This window comes from Stegostoma tigrinum, chromosome 11 (genome assembly GCF_030684315.1).
Source record: "Stegostoma tigrinum isolate sSteTig4 chromosome 11, sSteTig4.hap1, whole genome shotgun sequence".
In the NCBI taxonomy this organism is placed as follows: Eukaryota; Metazoa; Chordata; class Chondrichthyes; order Orectolobiformes; family Stegostomatidae; genus Stegostoma; species Stegostoma tigrinum.
The window spans coordinates 19,806,395-19,833,815 of NC_081364.1; the positions used below are offsets into that span (position 1 = coordinate 19,806,395).

The 27,421-nt window shown below is 38.5% G+C and overlaps 1 protein-coding gene across 6 annotated transcripts in view; it reads left to right on the top strand.

Moving 5' to 3' along the window:
• Window positions 1–27,421, top strand: part of pbrm1 (polybromo 1) — an 82,596-nt gene that overhangs the window by 53,211 nt on the left and 1,964 nt on the right. For 4 of the 6 annotated variants that reach the window (XM_048547300.2, XM_048547301.2, XM_048547303.2 and 1 more), the window contains 9 exons: window positions 4,960–5,105; window positions 6,789–6,946; window positions 7,104–7,287; window positions 8,481–8,691; window positions 11,810–12,008; window positions 12,740–12,901; window positions 18,708–18,845; window positions 26,815–26,894; window positions 27,051–27,276. In XM_048547300.2, the coding sequence (XP_048403257.1) occupies window positions 4,960–5,105; window positions 6,789–6,946; window positions 7,104–7,287; window positions 8,481–8,691; window positions 11,810–12,008; window positions 12,740–12,901; window positions 18,708–18,845; window positions 26,815–26,894; window positions 27,051–27,276 (1,504 nt within the window). The remainder of the gene's footprint in view (window positions 1–4,959; window positions 5,106–6,788; window positions 6,947–7,103; window positions 7,288–8,480; window positions 8,692–11,809; window positions 12,009–12,739; window positions 12,902–18,707; window positions 18,846–26,814; window positions 26,895–27,050; window positions 27,277–27,421) is intronic. The other 2 variants (XM_048547304.2, XM_048547305.2) reach the window with 2 other exon arrangements.

Here is a 27,421-nt window from a genome sequence, read left to right on the forward strand (position 1 = left end):
GCAGTCTAAATATATGGCAATATGTCTTAGTGCCTGTCCCAATCAACTATGCTTGTTAGAATATTAAGTCTAGTTTCTTACTCATATCATTTATGCCTGCCTTCCTAAAATGAAATGTTCTTGTCTTGTTCTGCATTTCTATCGTTAGTCTAATTTTAAACTTCATATCCAGTCACCGTTTGCTAGCTTTTGATCATATCCACCATTTTTTGGTTAATTACATGTTGCAAGTTTAGTATTCTTCCACTTGAGGTTTCATGACTCTTTCAGGTTGGCATGTCCACTCTGTTAGATAAAGAGAGATAAACAAATTGAGGGCACAGAGGGAATTAAAAACAGGATGAGAATTTAAAAATCAAGACTTTGTTTGTCCATAAAACAATGTAGTCCAGACAGCTCATGGGTTAAAGGGGAATAGGTTTTGGGGCAAGACACAGGCCAGCAGATTTTTGGATGACCTCATGGACAGACAAAAATAAGAGATCAGCTCTACAAAAGAGCTGAATTCAAAAGTTGAGGTGAGAGTGGCTGCAGTTGGCATCAATGGCACAATTGACATCAACATCATATTCAACTCACTGTGGCATTAAGGAGCCCTACTAGAGTTAATGGAAATCAGGAGTCAAAAATCCTCTGCTGGTTGGAGTATTACCTGGCACAAAGAAAGATGGTTGTGATTATGGTTGGTTCAATCATCTCAGTTCCTGAACAGCTCAGTCGGAATTTCTCAGGGTAGTTATCTTCCAATCAGCCTGTTCAGCGACATTACTACATACCACTGGAGCGGGTGGGATTGAGCTCAGGGCTCCTGACCCAGAGGTAGGGATACTATCACTGTATGAAAAGAGCCCCACTTTATCAGGGTAATGTCCCCAGCCCACCCATCTTAGCTGCTTCATCAATGACTTTCCCTTCATCATAAGATCAGAAGTGGACCTGTTTATTGATGATTGTACAATGTTCAGCACCATTCACAACTCCTCATACTGAAGTAGCCCATGTCCACATGCAGCAAAACGTAGACAATATCTAGAATTTGGCAGACAAGTAGCAAATAACCATGCAGTGACCATCTCCAACAGAGTGTCTAACCATTGCCCTGGACATTCAGTGGTAATATTGCTGATGATTTCCCCAAAATTGAACCATACTAACCATATAGATGTTAAGCTACAGAGCAGATCAGAAGCCATGAATCAAAAAACAAAGAAAATTACAGCACAGGAACAGGCCCTTCGGCCCTCCAAGCCTGTGCCGATCAAGATCCTCTGTCTAACCTGTCATCTATTTTCTAAGGGTCTGTGTCCATTTGCTCCTTGCCCATCCACGTACCTATCCAAATATATCTTAAAAGACGCTAACGTGTCTGTGTCTACCACCTCCGCTGGCAACGCGTTCCAGGCACCCGCCATCCTCTGTGTAAAGAACTTTCCACGCATATCTCCCTTAAACTTTCCTCCTCTCACTTTGAACTCATGGCCCCAAGTAATTGAGTCCCCCACTCTGGGGGAAAAAGCTTTTTGCTATCCTCCCTGTCTATACCCCTCATGATTTTGTAGACCTCAATCAGGTTCCCCCTCAATCTCCGTCTTTCTAATGAAAATAATCCTAATCTACTTAACCTCTCTTCATAGCTAGCACCCTCCATACCAGGCAACATCCTGGTGAACCTCCTCTGCACCCTCTCCAAAGCATCCACATCCTTTTGGTAATGTGGCGACCAGAACTGTACACAGTACTCCAAATCTGGCCGAACCGAAGTCCTATACAACTGCAATATGACCTGCCAACTCTTGTACTCAATACCTCATCCAATGAAGGAAAGCATGCCATATGCCTTCTTGACCACCCTATTGACCTGCGTTGTCACCTTCAGGGAACAATGGACCTGAACACCCAGATCTCTCTGTTCATCAGTTTTCCCTAGGACTTTTACTGTATTTACCTATACATTTACTGTATAGTTCACCCTTGAATTTGATCTTCCAAAATGCATCACCTCGCATTTTCCCGGATTGAACTCCATCTGCCATTTATCTGCCCAACTCTCCAGTCTATCTATATTCTGTTGTAATCTCTGACAGTCCCCTTCACTATCTGCTACTCCACCAATCTTAGTGTGATCTGCAAACTTGCTGATCAGACCACCTACACCTTCCTCCAAATCATTTACATATATCACAAACAACAGTGGTCCCAGCACAGATCCCTGTAGAACACCACTGGTCACAGGTGTCTAATTTGAGAAACTCCCTTCTACTACTACACTCTGTCTCCTGTTGCCTAGTCAGTTTTTTATCCATTTAGCTAGCACACCTTGGACCCCATGTGACTTCACTTTCTCCATCAGCCTGCCATGGGGAACCTTATCAAACGCTTTACTGAAGTCCATATATATGACATCTACAGCCTTTCCCACATCAATCAACTTTGTCACGTCCTCAAAGAATTCTATTAAGTTGGTAAGACATGACCTTCCCTGTACAAAACCATGTTGCCTATCACTGATAAGCCCATTTTCTTCCAAATGCAATAGATCCTATCCCTCAGTAGCTTCCCTACCACTGACATCAGGCTCACCGGTCGATAATTACCTGGATTATCCTTGCTGCCCTTCTTAAACAAGGGGACAACATTAGCAAGTCTCCATTCCTCTGGGACCTCACCCATGTCTAAGGATGCTGCAAAGATATCTGTTAAGGCCCCGGCTATTTCCTCTCTCGCTTCCCTCAGTAACCTGGGATAGAGCCCATCCGGACCGGGGGACTTGTCCACCTTAATGTCTTTTCGGATACCCTTTTGGGAATCCTGCAGTGAATAACTCACCATCTGATTCCCATAGCCCGCCCATCATCTACAAGGCATATGTCAGGAGTGTGACGGAACACTTCCCACTTAGCTGGATGAATGTAGCTCTATCAACATTCACAAAGTTTGACACCACCCAGGCCAAAGCAACAGCTTGTTTGCCACCACATTCACAAACATTCACTTCACCACTGATACTGAGTAGAAGCAGTGTATAAATTCTACAATATGAATTGCAGAAATTCACGAAGGCGGTTTCGACAGCACTGTCCAAGCCCACAATCACTACCATCTGGAAAGACAGGGCAGAAAATATATGGAAACACCAGTTCTTGCACATTTACACCCAAGCCATTCACTATCCTGACTTGGAAGTGCATGCCATTCCTTCAGGTTGTTGTGTCAAAATCCTGTAACTTCCTCCCTAATGGCATTGGGATCTCTCTAAATCTCTTTGTACGTAGGCAGTATGGGAACTAAGTTTACTGATTCCTTGGGAGCTCTGAGAGACTCATATGCATCTGTTGTCATGTTATGCAATTTAATAATTCATGAAATATGTTTGCAGATATTTTCCTTTCCCCCATATTGTATTAACCCATGTTATTCAATGTGTTAAAAATTCAGAAATGGTGTAATTGATTTTACATGTGATCCTCTGAGCGCAGTATGGTCATTTTAAGACTGATACTTCACAGGTGAAGCCAAAATCAATTAGTGTATCTTGAAAGCCATTGAAAACTCACTAAAACATTTTGATGTTATTAGTGTCCAATATCCTCCTCATCTTGTAACACAAGACACTGATATATCTGTTTTCTTGACTGTGCCCATCAAGGTCATATTGCTGTAAATTGCATTTGATAAATATGCAGCAATTCAGAGTTTAACTGAATATTACGCTCTCAACAAACAGATCATTGATATTAAAGTTTTTCTAATTATTATTTTTGTTGATTTAAGGCCAAATATTTTGTTCTCCAGATCTGTACGGGTTTGTGGGGAAAAATTACAATGATTCAGGGGCGGCACTGTGGCTCAGTGACTAGCACTGCAGCCTCACAGTGCCAGGGACCTGGTTCGATTCCAGCCGCGGGCAACTGTCTGTGCAGAGTTTGCACATTCTCCCCGTGTATGCGTGAGTTTCCTCCAGGTGCTCTGGTTTCCTCCCACAGTCCAACGGATGTTCAGGCTAGGTGGATCAGCCATGCTAAATTGCCCATCGTGTTCAGGGGTATGTGGGTTATAGGGGGATGGGTCTGGGTGGGATACTGCAAGGGGCGGTGTGGACTTGTTGAGCCGAAGGTCCTGTTTCCACACTGTAGGGAATCTAATCTAATCTAATCTAAACTAAATGAAATGCAAAAGAAACAACTGCAACATAGGGGAAGCATGAGAATATTGATTTAAGATAATTTGCAAAAGAAACAATTGCAACATGGGGGAAAACATATTCATTCAAGTAGCTAGTCTCTAGAATGCATTGCCTAAGAGAGGTGGAATTCAGTTTCAGTCAATGTATTTGAGTGTAAAATAGATCATCATCTAGAAAGGAACAATGTGCAGGAAAAAAGCAGAGGAGCAACTAAATGAATCACTCTTTCAGAAAGCTGGACAGAGCCTTTTACCTTTTATTCATTTCTGTGATTCTGTGAAAATTGTAGGAACACATAAGTTTGAATACATAATTTCTGGAATGTGGCTTGTTAGGAGAAAATATGTTATTCTCCTGATTTTTGTTCGAAGAAACTTCAACCCATTATCTGCTTTGGATTTATTTTAATTATCTTTTACTTTATTTACAATGCTTGTTACTTTCATTACCTTTGTGAAATCATCTTCGTGATACTGTGCTCATACTGAAATTCACTGTATGGACACTATGACTTCAAATTGTAAATGATACACATGTAATTAGTAAAATTACATCTTGACTTATTTATGCAACATGTTAGTGTTATGTATTGTGCAAAGGAAACTTGATTGAAGCCTGAGTATCACTGCTGCTTGCACATGGTTGTCAAAATAGTGATTTCTTAAATTGTTATTTATGTATTTTTTCAGAACGTAATTGTCAGAGGCTCAATTCTCAGTGATAATTTGTTGTTAGTAGCCTATTTGTAGATAATATTACTCCATCTGTTTGTCCAGGAACGAGAGGATGTGCCAGTGGAAATTTCAAATGGAGAACCAGCCTGTCAGTATTATGAGCAGCTTCATTATAATGATTTGTGGCTTAAAGTGGGAGACTGTGTCTACATAAAATCCCATGGTTTAGTGCAACCACGTGTAGGCAGGTCAGTAACAAAATATTTCAGTTATAGTGCCAATATTTACTCTTCATCTGTAGAAGTCTCGGTGAAATATTAACAGTTTTGATTATTTGTGTAACATGAACAGAATTCTGGATGTGAGTTTGCTTGCTGAGCTGGAAGGTTAGTTTTCAGACGTTTCGTCACCATTCTAGGTAACATCATCAGTGAGCCCTCGATGAAGCGCTGGTGTTATGTCCCGCTTTCTATTTATTCTCTTCAAGGAGTTTGCCACTAATTCACATCAGACAGCAACTCTCACTCAACTCAAGTTCCATAGATACAATCTTCAACAAAATGCCACACCTCTCCAGAAATTTCTAGTACTTGCCATAGATCTTGATTGTGTGATTCTATCGAGAATCAATTTTATAAATAGAAAGCAGGACATAACACCAGCGCTTCATCGGAGGCTCACTGATGATGTTACCTAGAAGAGTGACGAAACGTCTGAAAACTAACCTTCCAGCACATCCAGAAACTCAACCTGAGCTACAAATCTTCTCAAAACATGAACAGAATTATTCAGTCTTACCTTATTATTTGTTATGATGCCCATGGGAATCAACAAGCCAGAATAACCAAACTAACTGAACCGCCCTACCAAAACATCCAATGGACATGATTTCAGTTTTTTATAACTTCTGCAGCTTCCCTACTGATTTTGTTTGCATCTGAGCAGACCTCCAAGGTCTTTGCATGACAGCAACATCTAGAATGCCAAGCACAGGAACGTCAGTCAGTGTAAATTACTCATTAGATAGTAAATACAGCAAAGATAGATCTCATTTATGATATATGAGTTTTGGCCAGAAAGTCCTTCAAAACTCCTATCTTCTAAATATAGAATTCCAGCTCTTCCTCTTCAAGGAGTTTGCCACTAATTCACATCAGACAGCAACTATCACTTAACTCAAGTTCCACAGATACAATCTTCAACAAAATGCCACACCTCTCCAGAAATTTCTAGTACTTCCCATAGATCTTGATTGCGTGATTCTATCGAGAATCAATTTTTATGTGAACTTTCATAACGACTCACACTCTGTATGGCCATTCTGGCCAATCAGTTACTTTAAAGCACCGAAACATTGGCAGCAACTTAATTTTGCTTAGCACCCATTCCCAGATCCAGCCTTCCTGTCTTCCTCCTTTAACTGCACTAACTCCTCCTCCCTCGCCTACATGGGTCAACTTTCTCAACTTACCCATGAATTACATGGGTTCATTTCAGGTTCTTTTGGATGCTGAGCCAACATTTCAGCAGTGGCTACTTTGCAGTAAAAGAGCAACGGCTAGTTTTCCAGCACATCCGCTTCGTTCCCATTTTACGTACCATTCTACCACTCCTACAAGCTGAAATACCAGCCATACCGCTCAAACCTGAGTGAAGCTAGCTGTTCCTGCCAAACAGCTGAACATCCTTCCAAAACCTTTTCAAGAAGAAAGGCACGATGGCCTGAAATCTGGTTGATGCCAAAGCCGCAACCCCATAGATAAAAGCAAGGAGACACAGTGATTCCCTCACAACAGATCATCTATGCCAGACTCCTTCACATATTATCAGAACATATATTTGGATTTATACCTTCTATATTCTTATGAAAAAAGTAAATTATTGTTCAAAATATATTAAAAAAAACAAACTTGTTGTATATCTGTTGATAGGATTGAAAAAATGTGGGTGCGGGGTGGTGCTGCCTATTTCTTTGGTCCCATATTCATCCATCCTGAGGAAACAGAGCATGAGCCTACCAAAATGTTTTACAAGAAAGAAGTGTTTCTTAGTAATGTGGAAGAAACCTGCACCATGACATGTGTAATTGGTAAGTAATTAATATCTGACTGCTTATTATTGGGTAATTTGTCAGGTTTCAACATCAATTTAACAAACAAATCTGGAGACAGTTTAGGATTTTGAAAATGTCAGTTTTGGCTTATTAGAATTACATAAATCATTCTGTTTGGTGCTGTTGCATGCAGGCAAATGCAGTGTATTATCATTTAAAGACTACCTCTCCTGTCGACCTACGGAAGTGAATGAAAATGATGTGTACATTTGCGAAAGCCGTTACAATGAGACTGACAAACAAATGAAAAGATTTAAGGGCCTAAAAAGATTTTCATTATCTGCTAAAATATTGGATGATGAGATATACTACTTCAGGTGAGACCCAGTATTATAAGGAGCAAGGAAGCTCTTTTATATCATGAAACTATTCTGATTGACTTTGGTACTAAGTGCTCTGCTTTTGTGTTTCTGAGTATGGTTTTTTGGGTGAGGCTTCTTAACCTGTGGTGCATTGTTCATTCAAATAATGAAGAGCTGAAATGCAAAGAATTATTTTTACTGTCCCAAAATGAGTTATAGGTCAAGGAGTGCAAGCGCAGGAAAATGAGAAATGCAGAGTAGTCTTTGAGACAGTACAGGGAGTGAATAACACACTGTTGATGAACCACAGCAAAGAATGGGACACCCAGGAGCTATGAGCTGAGGAATGGAAAGGAGGGTGCATCTGCCTGGGTTGGGAACTGAAACACATGCAGACAACTATAAGATGTGAACCAGAGAGCAGAAGAATAACATAGGGCTGCATTGTCTGTTTTCTAATATTAATGCCCTGAATTTAGTTGGTCAATGTTGACTTATTAAACCAATCATGTTAAATACTTAGTATCAATCAGTTACTCATACTGCAGACATTCAGTGGTCATGCACTCTTTACACTTGTTCATTCTCATTAACCTACAATTTATTTTGTAGGAGCTAACTCCTGTTGGTACTATTAATATAACATCAAATTCAAATGCTAGTCCTGAGTCATATATCAAGTCCATAACCCTGTTTATGATAGGAAAAGTGCAGGGAAGTGAAGTTGAAATGTCCATCTGCCATGATTTAAGTGGCAGAGTGGACTTGATGGGCCAAATGGCCTTACTTACACTCCTATATCTTATGGTCTCATGGTCTTATTCTTCATTGCACCTTTAATTTGAGTATTTACTTGTGACATTAAAGAGGCGAATTACTGTCACAAAGGCACACTTACTCTGTTTTTTCAAGCTAGATAGATCTGCTGCTCGCAACTTTCCCTACCATGTAAAATGTGGCAAGGGAGATCGAAAAAAAGGACAACAGTTAAGAGAAATAAAAAGTATGAATTATATTTGTAAAACACCTTTCACCTTTACTTGCCCCAAAAGCTTTTGTAGCCAACAAGGTAAATTTAAAATATAGTATTTGGCATAATATAATTGCAAACTACAACTTATAAGAATTTTACTTTGTGTAATGTGTTTTGTGCAAGTCATGTGCATGACAGTTCTTGGTGAAAGTGGAAATTCTGTATATTGTTCCAGGAAACCTATTGTTCCCCAAAAGGAACCATCTCCTCTTTTGGATAAGAAAATACAGGAGTTAGAAATGAAGTTTGCGGAATTTGAAGAACCTGATGAAGATCATGAAGAATGTATTGAAGAGGAAGCTGAAACTGCTGAACAACCCTCAGTGCCTCAGTTACAGACTCCTGTTACAAATGAAATGGAAATAGCTCCATATACACCTCCACAGGTACAATGCAAGGATCTTATTGGGAACCTGATTGAGTACAGAATTATTGAAAGGAGTTCTTAAGAAAAAAACATGCATTTACAGAAGCTAAAACGCCATTCTAAATAACTAAACTAAAAAAAACTAGATTTATGAAACATAAAAATATTAGGGTATCATTTGCATTACAGATTTTGAGTGTAAACATGAACGTATAAACCTGAATAGCTTCACCTAAATAACTACTTCAAAATTTCATTATATACTGTATGAATAAAAGAATTCTGATTCTACTAAAGGAGACATTGCCGTTGTGATTTTAAAATAGTTGCTTGTTTAACAACTAACTAATGAAAATATTATTCTTTTCACCCACACCCAATTTCGTATTGGTATTAGCAGTTCATTTTTTTCTTCAGTAGAACATGCAAAGTTCTGCTCTTCACTCTCCCTGATGCGGCTCAAATATACATAGAAATGCAAATAACATATAAGGCCTTTGAATTGTCTGGTTAGGATTATACTTCCCATTGTGGCGTTGGCTTGCAAGATCATCGAGGGTCAAATGGAAAGAATCTCACTGTCCAATATCAGAATGGTGCAGAGTATGCAGAATCATGATCAGCTTCATTGGCGTAGTTCCAAAATGCCATGCCTGGTATGATGTCTGAAAAGAAAATCCATCGCTTTGGCCAACTTGGAAATGTGACTCCTGATCCAGGCAGTTCATGCTTCTCTGCGACATTGTTTACAAATCAACAGCAAACCTGACTCACCTGTGGAATCATGAAGTGGTGTACCTATTGTGGAATGGTAAGAGTGGTTTTTGGCATTTGGTTTCTGATGATTCAGCAAGCCAGTTCCACAGTGGGGAGTATTATCCTAACCGGACAATGAAGAGGCACTTCATGTTCCAAATAGAAGTAAATTAACTATTTTTTATCTTCAAAATCACAATGTTTGTTTACGTAACTTATCAGAATAATTTATTTTTCCAATGGAGTTTCTAATCCTTTCATCCAGAAATTCTATTTTTTAGATTGGGGAAACTACATAAATAATTTAAATCATTTACTGAAGTAAAGTGAAAGGTCAAAGATATGTTAGCCATTGTTTAAATTACACAGTTCTACCTCTCTTTTGTTTGCTACCTGTGTATTCACTTTGGTATGTTTTCTTTATTGGGTCCTGTAATCAAGTTTTCCGTTACCTTGTATTTACGTATGAACATGGGAATTATGAGCAGGAGCATGCAAATCAGCCCCTTGAGCCTTGACCACCATTTAATACAATCATGGCCTTGGCTCCACTTCCCTGCCATAACCCTTTAACCTATTACTGATTAAAAGTCTATCTCATCCTTAAATTTATTCAGTGTCCCGGTGTCCACCACATACAGAGAAAATGAATTTCACAGATCCAGGACCCTTTTGGGAGAAGTAATTCCTTCTCATCTGTTTTAAATCTGCCACCGGTTGAGATTCCCACATTAGCAGAAAGTTATGACCTCTCTTTCTGGATTACCCCACATGGGTAATCGGTTCTATACTCCTCTGCTTTGTAAATCCCTTTTGACGTCTTGTATATTTCAATTAATCTCCTCTCATCCTCCTAAACTTTAGCGAATATTGAACTAAACTACTCAGCCTTTCCTCATAAGAAAAACCTTTTATCACTGGAATTAATCTAGAGAACCTTCTCTGGAATTCCATCCTTCTTCTCAAGTAACAGGATCAAAACTGTACACAGTACTCGAGATGCCTCGTACAAATGCAATAAAACCTCCCTGCTTTTATCTTTCATTCCTTTGGCAATAAATGGCAAAATTCCACTTAGCCTCCTTATTACCTCCGTACCTACATACAAACATTCTGCAACTCCTGCTCAAGGGCATGCAGATCCCTCTTGTGCCAAAGCATTCCTATCTGTTTAGAAAATAAGTTGCCTTTTTATTCTTCTGACCAAAGTGGATAACCTCACACTTATTCACATTAAAGTCCACTATTCACCGAACTTATCCATATAAACTTGTTTTTTTTTAATTTCTTTATTCAGCTACATCCTACCTATTTTAGTTTTATCTGTAAATTTGGCTATAGTACATTTGATCTTTGCATCCAAGTCCTGAATATACATTGTAAATAGTTAAATCCCAAGGACTGAACCCTGCAGCACCCAACTAGTTACATCTTGCCTACCAGAAAAAGCCCCATTTATCGCAACTCTCTGTTTTCTGTTGATTAGCCGTCCTCTATTCAAGGTAATCAATTACCCGTAATCCCATATGATCTTACTTTTGTGCATTAACAGTTTGAGCAGCACCTTATCAAAAGCCTTCTGAGAGTCCAGATATACTACATTTATGGGATCCCCATTATCCACTTTGCTTGTTACATCTTAGAAGTCAAATATAGTTTATCATCATAAAACAACGCCAGTCCTGATGGATTGCATTTTGACTTTTCAGATGACTCATTACTACTTCCTTAATAATGGATTTAACACTTTATGGGTATAACATCTAGGTTGGACATTAAAGTTTAAGTTATACCTCACACAAATGAATTATACAATCAGATATTCACAGCATCACATACATTGCTGTAACCTGAAAGTAGACTCACCATCTGTCTCCTTTGCCTACAAGCTATTAAGGCAAGTGGACCCAAAAAAATTACAAAAAAGATGTAATAACCTGCCAAAGGAATACTTTTAAGGAAAAAGTATATCAGATGTTAGGGGGAATAATTCAAAAAGTACTTAATGTAATTTTGTTTTAATTCACTCATGGGATGTGGGTGTTGTTGGTGGGGTTGGCATTTTTTGCTCATCGCTGGTTGCCCTTCAGGTGCTAGTCAGGGTTTTATTTTTAAGTTAATCACTTGTACCCTTACATCATAGTTCAACAATCTGTCCAATTATCCATTTAATTTAGATTAAGTGTTGAAATTATTGTGTAAGACCCTTTTATAATATACTTATCTAAGCTGTGTAATGTAAACTGAATGCATGTTGAGGACCCATGAAATATGATTTTACCAAACTGATTGGATAAAGATCATATTCAAAGGATCTTTCTCATTATCCTCTATATGCTTAGAAGTGCTACATCTAACTGTCATATGTTGCTTACATATAGTCAACCCCTAAATCCATCAAGGGTACTAAACAGAAGGAGGGAAAGAGGAAGACCAATCCAAGTGGCTACATCTTGTTTAGCAGTGAAATGAGAGCTGTTATCAAAGCCAAGCATCCTGACTTCTCTTTTGGAGAGCTGAGTAGGCTTGTGGGTACAGAATGGAGAAACCTTGAGGCTGTCAAAAAAGCAGAGTATGAAGGTAGCTCATTATTTATTCTTTATAACAAAGACATTCATAGTGTGTGTTTATTTGTTTTTAAAAATCAAGTGACTTTGACATCTCAAATGGCCAGTTGTCTCCTAAATTAAGTTACCTGATACAGCCAACCAGAAACCGATATGGTACGTATCTTTACCTTTCATCCATTTCACAGTATTACTGTTGTAATTTTAAGGTTACTGAACCCAGGTACCTGAACTGTTAAACTTCCTTTCTGTATGCAGAAAGGCAATCTTTAGAATGTCTCAAGTTTGCCGATCGACAGTGTTTGCTCCCTGGCCTCATTTGGTTATCTTTGAATCTAAAGATTTAAACCTTAAATACATCTACCCACTGTTTTGTAAAATGCAATATTCACACAAATGTGGAGCCTACAAGAAATGCAATGAAGTGTTGTTTTTTTCCTCCTGTTCATCCACTGCCATTAACAACTTTGGCAGTCTGAGCCTGGAAGTTGTTTCTGATTGGGAGGGAATTGTGTTATCCTCAGGGAATTATTCAGTAGAAGTTTGTGATTCATTAATCCTAGATAGATGGATCTATTTTAAAACTGACAAAATAACTACACACCCTTTGGGTTTTGAATGTAGGTTAGTCTTTGTGAATATTTTCATTGAAGCTTTATCTCGTCCTTGCAAATTTCTAATTCTGTGCTGTAATAAATAAAATGAGTGGTGTGCCCATGTGAATATACGTTCGTGTTTTTTCAGAGCGGGCAGCAAAGCAGGCTGAGCAGCAGGAGAGAGAGCGTGCAGCTCAGCAGCAGCAGTGTGCCTCCCCACGGGCTGGTACACCTGTAGGTGCCATCATGGGGGTAGTACCACCTCCTACACCAATGGGAATTCTCCATCAGCAGATGACCCCTGTCACAGGTAGCATACGAGAACTAGCTAAATGGCAAAGGACTAAAATTCTATTGAAATTGCTTTCAACCAAATTCGGGGTGGGGGGGTCATTTTGATGTTTTTACATTTGCAGGGTTTTCATCAGTGCCATGGTGGTTTACCAAAATTACATGTAGCAAGTCTCTCTCTAGGGTCACATCTCAGAAATGATTAAATTCTAAAACAGTTTGCTTAGATTTTCTGATCCAAAGTGACGATTTTAAGTTGCATTTTTATCTCATGTCTTGAAAAATTTAACATTATTGCATCAAAATATTTTTCTTCACAAAAGCTGTCGTGTTTGGAAATACTGTACATGTCAATGCATTGTGCTATTGCAAATGATTGTGAAGTTTTAACAATATAAGAGATATCATTGGAATTGGATGCTTGGTAATCTAAAATAACACCTTCTAGAATGGAAAATAAAAATAAGTTGATGCAATAAGTAATTATAAAGACATGAGAATATTATATTTTCAAATATTTGGAAAAATTAATGTTTAATCCTTGTATTTTGTGAACAGTTCTATTACAAGGTCAAGAACAATGTGATGTAACTTACAAGCTGTTGCTAACCGTTGCTAAAGATTAACCACATGTACAAGAACTTTTAATTCATTTGATTAAAATTGTACATTGGTTGTAATCTGGCAACATCTTTCCCTCATTGTTATCTTCCACATACATTGGAATAGTCCAGTCATCCAACAGGACAAATGCAGGGACATTGACCCTTAAAGGTCTTTTTTTCAGACAAGATCAGGTTAAGTCACATGATTCCATTTGTTCAGGTTATTTTGCAGTTAATTTTCTGTTATCATCTGCTTTGGTTTCATGTTTGTTGGTTATTACAGAACTTGGAATGCTTTTGTCACAACAGTGTTCATTCCTCGAATTTCTGTTTATTGGTAGTTTGTCAATTTGCCAATTTTTAGATACGTAGGCTATTTGGGCTTCAGTGGGTCATTTTAATTGTAGTAGTTTTTAAAATATTTTGTTGTTTGACATATTTAATCCATGCTGCTGCAGTGGTTTGTAAATAGCACTCCTGTGATCAGTGAAAACGATTCCATTTCATTCCATGAGTTTTTGACTAAGGGCAGGTTCTTGAGTCGTCTGCTGATTCATCACCCTGAACTGTTTTGATTGATAGTATTTTTGTTAGTGGTGCTTTGCCATTATGTTCCATTGTCTGGGCAGGGTGAGAAGGTGGGTCCCAAGTCTACCTCAGTCAGACTGAAATTGAATCTGTACCATTGGTGTTGTTCTAAACCATACAGTAACAATCTAGTCTAATTAACTAACTGCCCCCCCACCCCCATAAATAGAATATATAACATAAAATCACTAAATGTGATTTTTTCACAGATTGTCTAAATGTTAACATGAAATCCGTGCACAGATATACAACTATTTTTCTGTTGTTAGTTTTTCTACTTCGCTTTCACGCATAGTTGGCAACCAGATTGTTTGTATAAAATTCTCTGATCAGTAATTTCATGAAGTTTTTTCTCTAATTATGTTGGAGATGTCAGAATGCACACAACCAAATTCTTGATGCTGAATAAAAGTTTTTCTATGGTTTTGCATCTGGTGATAAGATAGTGGATAAATTAGCTAAACTGAAAGATACCTTTTTATGTAACGTTGTCAAGATAATTAGCTCACCAAGGTTGTCATCAGCAAATATGATCCTGTACTAATTTCTGCTTAACAACTGGCTTCTTAAATTATTAAATTCTTAAATGATCATGCAGTATTTTACCAGAAGTTGGTCCATAACCAAACAAATGTGGCTTTTCTTTTGTATGATGACCTTTTTTGTTTCACTACTTATGATCAAGTGCTCTTGACCATTTTTATTTGCTCTAATTCTTCCTATTTAGGAAATGTGTAAAACACAGCAGAAACCACCTAGCTGATTACGTAACAGCAGTAGCAACAATAGCTTCTTGTATTCTTCATATTCAATCACTGATTAAATTAATCTTTTATCCCGACCAAGCAGCCAAATTTGGCAATTAGTCCCAATATAGGTAAAGCTTGGCTAGTAAAGCAATATACAGGAATTGATTTGTGGTGGGAAAACCCAACTTGCCTAATATCACAAGCTATACAGCCACCCATGATATAATGCATTTAAAGCCATGATGGAGTGCAGAAGAGGCATTGGGCTGGTTAGGCCTAACTCAGTACTGTAACATAATAACCAAACTCCCAATTTTGTTACAGTGTTTCCCCGCCTCTAAATCTCACCCTTCACCTCCTGCTAGCCCCACTGTATGCCAGCCATGTGACTTCAGATTATCTGTGTCATTCCATCACCCTTCTGCACACCCAGAGCCGCCATGGTACCCCATGCCCTCTCTATGCAAGAATCTTCATACCCTCTCCAAGCATCTCTGCCATCCCATTCTTCCATGTGTCTCTCCCATAGTCATTCACAAGTACGTAAATATACATACCTCGGAAGCCATGCAATCATCATGGGAGTTATTTTTATATAATTAAATGCATGAAACTTTTAAGAGTCTAAGGAGACTCTGAATACAAATGCAATATCATGGACCAAAAGTGCCAAGGAAAATGTATAATTCTTTAAGTCCCTATTAGGTTAGTAAACAGACAGGAAATCACATCAAATCACACACTTTATCTTGTTACAGACTCACAAGACCTACAATAGTTTTCAAACTATCTGATGATGAAACCAAGCTGAACATCCAAAACATAGCATCTGACTTAACAAAAAATTCTAGCTGTATTGACTGAACTGATGACAATTCCCATTTCAACACAGAGTGACTGTCAGTCAGTGGAGGGAACCGGGTTCAGAAAGTGTTTTCTCCTTTCATCAACAAGCGATTTTAAAAATCAGCCAGATTTAGTGGCCTAGTTAAACTAGACCTCAAAAAAATTACAAAAGAGGACATCTTTTATGTATTTTTTCACTGCATTATGGTACACTTGGGAGGAGCAGTGGCCTAGTGGTATTATCACTGAACTAGCAAAGACGCAGGTAACGTTCTGGGACACGGGTTCAAATCCTGCCAAGGCAAATTTGAATTCAGTTTTTAAAAAAAATTGGAATTCAGAGTCTGTTGCTGGCCATGAATCCGTTGCTGATTGTTGGGAAAAAACCCAACTGGTTCACGAATGTCCATGAGGGAAGAAAATTGCCATCCTTACCTGGTCTGGCCTACATGTGACTCCAGACATGCAGCAATGTGATTGACTCTTAACTGCCCTCTGGGATATTAGGGATGGGCAGTAATTTGCTGGCCTAGCCAGTGACTCCCTCATCCTGTGAATGAATAAAAAAAACTTCCTTCATTAAAAAATTACTGTATGGATGTGAACTCTCATCTAATGCTGACAACTGGAAGCGTCGACATACATACAAAGAACAGATTCCTAAGTTGAATCCTGACATTAAAAATGCATCTGCACTACAGTACATTTGTAATCATAACATTTGAAAGCGTGAAAATGTTTTGCATTTTCCATTCAAATGTTACCAATGCCTCACCTGGTTTTCCATTTTCTTCAAAAATTCCCAAACCTGGCAAACTTTTAATGGGCTCAAAAACCCTACATTGCCAATGAAAATGCTGAGAGAGAGGAAATCTAATCTATGTCCTCCACTTAAAATAGGCAACTCAACCTCAGCAGAGTTGGCTATCAATTTTATATCTAGAAATTTGTGACCATAGAAGTATTGTAGGAAAATAGTGCAGGATTTGGAATGCAGAGGAAAATTGGATATCCTCCTAAAAAGATTGCGTAATAGTTCACACACCAAAATACACTTCTACAGCTAGACACAAATTTTGCCATTGTCCTTTATATTAACTATTAAAAATATTTCAGTGAAATATTTAATAAAAATTAGATAATATTTATGAAATCACAAAATTGACACCATTATATCATTTGAAACATGACAGAAATATTTGAAACATCATAATTTTTATTATTAATTTTTATTATTTACAATTATTCAGTTCATAGTTTGATCAAATTGTATGTCACCCGTATTGAAAACATAATTAAATTTACACTGAGGATAGAAACATCGCTAGCAACACTAGTTCTTGTTGTTCATCAATTATTGACCTTCAGGAAATGTTAGTTGACTTCTTTTGAAATCATTACAGTTCTTATGGTAAAGGCATTCCCACAGTACTATTAGGAAGGCAATTCAATATATTGACCTAACAACAATGAAATAACTGCAAAGTGTTGCTGGGACACCATCACCTAGCATCTCCATTGAGAAAGAAACTTTGACAAATTGATTATTTTAATCAATCCAAACTTTAATCCGAATCTGAACCTTTTAGTGCGGAAACTAATGTCCGTGGTTTTGGAAATATGATTTTCTTTGACCACAAGTTTCAACTTGAAAATAACCATATTGATGTTTCTTTGATGCCTCCAAGAAGCATGAGTGAACATTAACTTTTTTTTTATTCTGTTGATTTTGATATAAGAAACTGTTGGTTGACAGAAACATGGTGAGCCCAAGGGCCTATGCTTCTATGACTCTAACTTGTGGGATTTTTTTCATGTTACTCTTTTGTTTTTGGTTTAAAGTTTTAAGGTGCTTCTGTTTAGAGATTTATCTATCAGACAGGTGTAGGCATTCATGCTAAAAGAACTTTTAATAATACCAAGTGGATAAGAGAACATTTTCACAAATCAAGAATTGTTTGTGTGTTCTGGAACAAAGACGGATGGTCAGGTTATTTGCAAATAATCCAAGTGAATATTTCTAGATCAGAGCAAGGCTAAATTCTAAACATGTAAGAGTTTCAGTTTAAATAAATCCAACTTTAATGTTTAGATTTACAAGCTAAATAGGCTACATAATTAGAGGACAAACCTTATTTCAAGTTGCTGGACCACACTAAAGGTTACATCAATCTCACCTTGCAGTTATGAGAATTGTCCTACAGTATGTGGAAAATAACTGAGGAAGAAAAAAAAACTTAGGTCACTACCTTCAGTGGGTGCTCTCCTCCTCCTTTGAATGACGTTATCCTCCACATACCAGGCTCTCTATTGTCCTCTGATTTGAACATATCTTTTAAACAAAGTTGTATGGTTTTATTTCATACACGTGTGCTTTACTGCTTGGGTTTGTTGAGTGAATTTATAGATTTCTGAAAGAAGATGAATCATGTGGCTTACCTTAAATATACACTGAAAATGTGTTAAAGGGACAATGTCCCTGTGTTTTTCCCCACATTGGATGACAGGACTTTGGTATGTGATGGATAATATTCAGAGAATGGAGAAGACCCTACCAAAGGTAGGTAATCCCAACCTTTCAGTTATAAATTAGATTTTTGAATTAGACAATGTAGACATTTGAGCTGACACATTTTATTACTATGCAAATAGTTGGTAAAATGTGTATAAGTTCATTTATTATTTGTGTTATCTCATCATCACCTACTAATAATGTCCATTCCTTCAAGTAGTTATAGATGTCTCATCCATTAGTTTGTAGTGCATGCTTCATTATGCGCACCAAGGTTCCCTCTAAGTATTCAAGCGGATTATGAAACTAATTTACATGTTCATGATTGAAGAAGTCAATTGTAATTTAAATAATGACATTTCCTTTATTTTTGCATGCCAATATTACCAAGTTAGATTTGTTCGTACAAGAGAGAAGTTTTCCGAAAAAGTGCCACAGCTAATTTAGAGGGAACATTGATGCAGACTGTGTTGCATGGTATTGACATCCTTGATGCATGTTTGAAATTTGTTGTTATCCTTTAAGGCATGATAGGTGGCTACCCACAGGGCATGCCACCATTACAAGGCCCAGTTGATGGCATGGCCAGCTTGGGCAGCATGCAGCCACTTCACCCTGGGGTGCCTCCACCACCCCATCTTCCCCCAGGCATTCAACCATTGGGTAAGAATATCATTACTAGATCATTATCTTGTTCGTAATGTTTCATCCTGCTTTAAACAACCATTGATACTAATTGTGTACTGTTCACCAAGAGATGGTTAGAGAATAGTATAATTATGCCATTCACTGTAATTTTATTACAAAACTGGGGGAAAAATTAACAATTTTGGGAATTTTGTACATTAAATAATTTGTTCTAATTTCTCAGTATAGTTTTCATTTTGAAAGTCCTGATGCATTTTTTGACCTAATTGCCATGTTTCGATCTGTTCTGCTGAAATAAATGTAAAGAATTTTAGTGGTAAACTTCCTAAACAATTTTTTACTATAAGAAAGCAACTACTTTCTATCAAATTGCTACTTTAAATGTAAGACATTCTCCAGACAAACTACTTTCAATAACCTATTCACAAATGCTGAATGACAACCAGGATTTTACTTGTAGCAATGACAGAAAAGAACCAGTGGATGTGGTGTATTTTGATTTTCAAATGGCTATTAATAAGGTCACAGGGGGCTGGTGAATAAAATTAGAGCATATGACTGCGGGAAAATGGACTAGCAAGGGCTATGACTGGGTTAAAGAAAGAAAGCAAAGTGTAGGAATTAAGGAATTGTTCTCAGGCTGGTAGGCTGTTCCTAGTGGGATACCATAAATTAGTGCTAGGTACACAACCATTCACGATTTATATGAATGATGTGGATGTGGGGACCGATTGTTATTTCCAGATTTATTGATGACCCCTGATTGGAATGGAAACGTAAATTCTGAGAAGAGTGCAAGGAGCCTTCAGTTGGACTTACGCAGGTTGAGTGAATGGGCTAGAACATGGCACGTGGACGTAATGTAAATAAGCATGAAGAAATGCACTTTGGCAGAGAAAGTAGAATGGCAGAACATTTCTTAAATGGTGAGATGTTGAAAGTGCAAATGTCCGAAGAGATTCATAGCAAGAGGATTTGAGTATTGGAGCTGTGATGTCTTGCTGCAATTGTACAGGGCCTTGGTGAGACCATACCTTGAGTATTGAATGTGTTTTAATCTCCTTACCTGAAGGAGGATATTCTGGCTATAGAAGGAGTGCAACCAAGATTTGCCAGACTGATTTGTGGAATAGGAAGGCTGATGATTGGAAAGAGACTTAATCCATTAGGACTATATTCATTGGAGTTTGGAAGAATGAGGAGACAACTGAAAGAAACCTATAAAATTCTAACAGGTTCAGACAAGATTAATGCGGGAAGAATGTTTTAGATGACAAGGAATCTAGAATCCAGTGTCACAATTTAAGGATACAGGGTAGGCATTTAGGACTGAAGTGAGGAAAATTCTTCACCCGAAGAGTGGCGTGTCTATGGAATTCTCTGCCATGAAAAGCAGTTGAGGCCAAAACATTGAATGTTTTCAAGAAGGAATTGTATATAGTTCTTAGACCGAAAGAGATAAAAAGGTATGGAGAGAACATGACAAGAGATACTGAGTTGGATGATCACCCATGATCATATTGAATGGCAGCACGGACTCAAGAGAGCTGAAATGCGTAATCCTGCTCCTATTTTCTATGTTCCTAGAAATACTGGGACAGCAGTTCCTAGAATTTTGAAGAATGACAGGTTATCTAATTCAAACTTACAAAATTTGTACTGGGCATGACAGTGTGCATATAGGTAAGATATTTCCCCTAATAAAAATAGAAAGTGCCAAAGCAACACAGCAGATCTGGTAGCATCTATCAATAGAGAAACACAGTTATCGTTTCGAGCCCAAGCAATTAATGATAGGTTTGACTTGTAGCTCTGGTGCTGCAACTAACTGACAGCAATCATGCCTCGCTTCTTGTGCCAGAATTGATATTCTGCAGATTTTGGTTACAGTTACAGCTTTACAGCATAGAAGATCATGTGGTACAGCGTGTTCATGACAGGTCTGGTTGAGTAGTTCAGTCAGTTTCAATGCCAGACTCTGCCAAATGGATCTATAGTTTGCTTCTGTCAGGTGCCTAACCATACATCAGCTCTGCTACTGACATCCTTTAGAAACAGTGAGTTCTAGGCCATTATCACACATCACATAAAATGTCCTTCTTCACATACCCTGTATTGGTTACTCATAATCTTCAGTCTAGCACTCCTAGACTTTGTGCCATCAACTAATGAGAACAGTGTTATTTTTGTCTTGCTTTTCTAACGCTGTTATGATCCTGGACATCTCTGTCAAATTTCTCCTTGATATCCTTTACTTTAAAGGAGAACAGTCCAAGCTTCTCCAATTTAACCTTGGAGCTTAAGTCACTCTTTCCTAGAACCGTTCTGATAAAGCTCTTGCAAGGACGTACGGCTGGGAGGTCAGAACCTGGAAATGTTTCTGGTTAGATTTAAGCACGTTCAATGGCTGCAAGCAGTAAAGTAGGTGGTGGAGGAGGGAATGTAAGTAGTATGGAATACTGCTGTCGTGGCCTAACTGGAATAAATCCAGTTTCAATACTTCTACTTACATTCCCTCCTCCACCAGCTACTTTACTGCTTGAACGTGCTTAAATCTAACCAGAAACATTTCCAGGTTCTGATCTCCCAACCGTATGTTCTTGCAAGAGCTTTATCAGAATGGTTCTAGGAAAGAGGGACTTAAGCTCCAAGGTCCCATGTGCTTTGCTAACCACTCTCAGTATTCGCACCTCTTCAAAGATCAATGCTCATGAACCCCCAGATCTAACTGACCCTTCACCCTCTTCAGAACTGTCCCTTTTTCTTCTTTATTCTTCCATGAAATCTTTGTGTTATTGGCCAGTGTAGCACTTCTTGTCCTTTCCTAATTGCCCTTGAACTCATTGGCTTGCTCACCATTTCAGAAGGCACTGTAAGAGTCCACCACATCGCAGGGGCTCTGGTGTCACCTGGAAATCAGACCAAATAAGGATGGCAGATTTCCTTCTCTGAAGGACATTAGTGAACCAGATGGGCTTTTACAGCAATGATTATTTTAATGGTCACCATTACTAAGAGCAGTTTTCAATTAAAGATTTAATTAACTGAATTCAAATCCCCCAGCTGCCGTGGTGGGATTTGAACCATGACCATAAGGTATTAGTCTGAGCCTCTCAATAATTAGTCTGTATTGTCTAGATTTATTACCATTATGTAGATACCCTATGCCTTCTGCCAAAATCCCAAATCTTATACTTGTCTGTAGGAGTTATATGGTGTGTTACAGTTCACTCAGGGAATCCCCAAGTTACTGTAGTAATGTGCACTTTTTGTATCCAGATTGTCATCTGTATCTATGGATAAGAGATCGCTATTGCTGAAAAATGTCACCAAATGTCAATTTTCAGAGAATCCTGCAAATTTAAAATATGTGGAAAAAGGGTGCTAATTGTTTAGAAAGTCAATGCCAATTGGCCAAGGCATTGCTATAGAGAAAGCAATGGGAAGCCACCCCATTCTGAACAAAACTGCTGGAAACACCTGTGACAAACTCAAACATGGAACTTTTGTTTCCATGCACTACATGGCCTCAAATATAGAACTTCATAATATATTTTTTAAAATAGTGGCCCTGGCACTGACCTTTGGGAAACAACGCTTTACCCAGCCTCCAGTCTGAAAAATGATCATTTTCAATAACTGGCTTTGGGCCATTTCTTTTTATGCTGACAGTGACTCTCCTACTCATGAACTTCAGTGCTGTTATCCAGAGTTTTTGTGGTATTTTGCCAGATTCTGTCTCAAAATCTGTGGAAACAACACACTTTACATTCCCTTCAACAATCTTCTCAAGTTGTGTTTGGTTGGCTTGCCGAGCTGGTTCTGTGTTCCACATACATTTCATTACCCTGCTGGGCAACATCATCAGTGTAGCCTCAGATGAAGCGCTGTTGTGTTTTCCCACCTTGTATTCAAACTCCGGTGTCCATTGAGCTGGGTTACCTCACTTGTGGTTTTCCTTCGCATTGGAGTATATATAGGGTCTAGCTCTGTGTTTTTGTTGATGACCTTCTTAGTGGAGAACCAGGCCTCTAGAAATTCCGGCACTTGTCTTTGCTGGCCTGTCCCAGGATCTTGGTGTTGTCCTAATCAAACTGGTGGTTTTCCTTATCCATGTGGATGGAGATGAGTGAGTATTGGTCGTGTCTTTTTGTTCGTGTATGCTTGTGGCTAATTTTCTTCCTGTCTATCCAATGTAATTACTACCTAAGAATGAAACCAGAAGGAACTAATAACCGCCAACCCCCAATTCTACGGTGTCCTGAAGGTATGCAAACTGGAAATACCCCTCAGACCCATAGTCTCAATGCCAGGCACACCATCATTTGATTAGCCAAGGAGTTAGAACGGGGACTAAAGCACCTCACTAGCAAGTCACCCCACTCAATCCACTGAGCCCAAGACTTCCTCAGCTCCATCAAGGACATAAAAATAGATGACAACGAGACCATGGTATCATTTGACGTTATTGCCCTATTCACATTGATAGACATACCACTAGCAAGAGAAACACTGGCAGCACTACTAAAACAAGAACAAGACCCAAGGGACACCATCTCCATGGATAACATTCTGAAGTTACTGGCCCTATGCCTCACAACCCACTTTACCTTTAACGGCCCAATGTATGAACAGATCAACAGGACACCCATGGGATTACCTGTCTCCGGATTCATAGCTGAAGCAGTGATGCAGTGACTCGAAAGCATGGTCCTTCCGCTAACCCATCCGAAACGATGGATACAATACGTGGATGACACCTTCTTCATTATTAAACGGACCAAACTCAAGGAGACACACGAACTAATAAACAGCAGTCTCATCGGGATCAAATTCACCAAGGAAGAGGAAAAGAACAAACGGTTCCCTTTCCTGGACATCATGATGGAAAGCAGGACAAATGGGGCATTCCTAACAAAGGCACACAGGAAAGTCACACGCACGGACCAAGTACTGAATTTCAATAGCAACCACCCTAACACCCACAAATGTGATAATACTATTTAAATGAGCACCAACACACTGCAGCACACAGAACTACACCAAAAAGAAGAAGAGTGCCTCCTCTTGAACAAAGTATTCAAGGACAATGGATACCCAGACAACCAGGTCAGAAGATGCCTATTACACAAACAACACCAGGGAGATACTGCATGCCCTGACATACTCATCATCCTACCTTATATCAAGAACACATCTGAACTGACCAAAAGACTCCTGCAACTACTGGGCATCAGAGTAGCACACAAACCTATATCAACCCTCCACCGATGCTAACCCGAACGAAAGACCCATTACCCACTAGGAACAGGACCAATGTCATATACAAGAGTCGCTGCAAAGACTGAGACAAACGTTACATTGGACAGACAAGAAGAAAGTTAGCCACAAGAGTACACGAACATCAACTGGCAAAAAAAAGACACAACTGATACAATTTGACCCTAGGTCTTCATTGATTACTTTGGTCTCTGGATTATTAGTCCAGCAACAATACCAGTCTCCCTTTACAAATGCATGTGGGATCTCTTTGAATGCAAACCTGTTCAAATGGCGCTTTTGTCTGTTGTTTGCAAAATCATGCCAACCTATAGTTTTAAAGAATTACCTTGCATTCTTTCTTGAGTAATGAAGTCACATTTGACATTCTCTGGCACTAACCCTACACAGGGAAGATTGCAAGATGTCCTTCGCTATTTCCAATCCCACCTCCTTTAGCATTCTGGAATGCACGCTATCAAACCAAGTGACTTCTCTAGTGTAAACAATGCCAGCCTTTCTATTATCTATTTTCTATTATCACGGTCTGTGAACTTCTATCCGATCTTTTCATTCTATCATTTCTGCATCTACCAATATTTTGTTAGCATTCTCCTTTGTAAACAGTGCAAGAAAGTATTAATTAAGTATTGTAGCTATGCCCTGCCCCTCAAGGCATTTATCATCTTCTTTGTCCCTTGAGTGTGTCTTTATCTATTGTGCTACCCGCCGAGCTTCTTAGCTTAATAGCTACACTGAATCCTTTCAGATATCCTATAATATCCCGTAATGTTTGCATGGCTTTATCAGCAGAGGTGGGACTCAGTGATCTTGGCATGCTCAGTTGATTATTTTGCTCTACCACTTAACATGCAAAATAAACCTCAGGGTTTTGAAGTTAATGTTGTCAAGTTGCTGATTAAGTCAGTGGGAGCACTTTCAAAGCACTCTTCCATGTAGTTGCTGTATTTTCAGTAATTAGTCAGCTGTCTCCAGTGTTGAACCAGGCATATTTTGTCATATGTGATAATGGGAACTGCAGATGCTGTAGAATCCAAGATAATAAAGTGTGAAGCTAGATGAACACAGCAGGCCAAGCAGCATCTCAGGAGCACAAAAGCTGACGTTTCGGGCCTAGACCCTTCATCAGAGAGGGGGATGGGGAGAGGGAACTGGAATAAATAGGTCCGCCTCCCCCTCTCTCCCTATTTATTCCAGTTCCCTCTCCCCATCCCCCTCTCTGATGAGCTTTTGTGCCCCTGAGATGCTGCTTGGCCTGCTGTGTTCATCCAGCTCCACACTTTGATATTTTGTCATATGTGTTCTTTCCAATATATGAAAGAACATTCGATTTTCTATCAGTCCGTCATTTGTCTTAACATCTAGGACAAGTGATGTCCTTATTGATTCTGTAATCGTAAAGATGACTATTGCAGGAACGCTCAGCAGAACAGTATTAAAGTTGGCACTAAAAATGCAACTTTACTTTTAAAAATTTTGAGGCTCAAAGTTTTGGATTATTTAATTGTTACACTCTGTTTGAATTGCTATCTTTTTATTTTGGAAATTGTTTAAGTTGCTTGTCATTTTCCATATGTTTGTAAAGCAGGTGAAGTAGCTTCAGATTAGAGTCTATGAAAAGGAGATACATACTAAATCTGATATAAACAGTGCTTTTTTGTAAATTTCCACATTGACAAGGGTTTAAGACCTGTGACAAAAATGGAATTTGCTGGAAAGCTCAGAAGGTCTGGCAGCATCTGTGGAGAGAAATCAGAGTTTATATTTTGGGTCAAGTGATCCTTCCTCAGAACTCGACTCGAAGCATTAACTCTGATTTCTCTCCACAGATGCTGTCAAACTTGCTGAGCTTTTCCAGAAATTTTTACTTTTGTCTCTGATTTACAGCATCCAGTTCTTTCGGTTTAAGATCTGTACTTCCTTACTGGCTTTTGAACAGGGGTACACAGTATTTAAGGAACATCAGGTAACCTACTCCTAGGGTTTTACAGGTGTTGCTTTAGACCAGCTTCGAGAGTCTTAGGAAGTTAGCTGTAACATTGTTTTGTCCCCATGAAGAATAACTGGACCACGTAGCGTTTCCCAGCAAGGGTAGTGTTAAAAACTCAACAGTTGAAAATGTGTTAAAACCAACACCTTTACACTACTCATCACATTTTTACCACTTTTTTTCACCTCCATCTAGTTAAAATTCAACTGGTAGGAGAATCTAGAACTAATGGTTATGGTCTCCGAATAGGAGGGATCAACAATTTTAGGACTGAGTTGCCAAGAAATTTCTTCAGTGAGAAAATTATCTATCGTTTTGAATTCTCTATCTTAGAATGCTAATGGTGCTGGTTGTTGAGTGTATTAAAGATTGATGGACTTTTGAACTTCAAGAAATATGTGGTTAGGTTGGGAAAGTGGAGTTGTTAGAAATCAGTCATGATCTATTTAGAAGCAGGCTTAAGGGATTATATGTCTTCAGCACATTCCTTCTGTGGAAAGAAGCCATTATTAAATAAAGATTAATTTCAATAACTGTTTTCAATAAGTTAATTTAGTTTTTTTTTAATCAACATGGTTTACTTAAAATAATTATTTTTGTCTTCACATAGTAGTATCAAACTAAAGTTGAGCGTAGTGAACTTTTGGTTGGGTTTAAATTAAGTTTCACTTACATTTTCACTATCCCCTGAAATGTCTTCTATTCAAACTGCAGGTGTTATAGGTCAGAGTGTGACTACCATGGTGGGAGGATCACCAACTGTGACCACAACAGGAACACCATATGGTCAGCAGGTAATTCGCCTTTATAGAACATAATTACTTTATAAAACTATGCATGATTAAATCAATTCTATTTAATTAAAAAGAATTACACGTAGATTGCATTTTACAGTAAAAGCTGAGAATTGTAATTTTAATACAATGTAATTCAACATCTTACTGTTTTAGATTGGTATTCATCCTAATCTTGGAGCTCAGGGTCAGCAGGCTCCACCTCCATATCCTACACAAGTCACAGCTCAACAGACTATCCAGCAGCAGCCATCAACACCAATATTTGTGGCTCCTCCGCCAAAAACTCAGCGGTTACTGCACTCTGAAGCTTACCTGAGATATATTGAGGGGCTCAGTGCAGACTGTAATACTGTAAGCAAGTGGGACCAGTCCCTTTCAGGTAATATACAATGCATGTAATGAATGATTGCACAATGAATGTAATTAATTAACGCATCTTTTGCAAACACAATACTTGAGATGTTCAAACAGTTCACATGGAGTGATAAACATGGTTCACAATGTATCTATTACACATTTTTTTT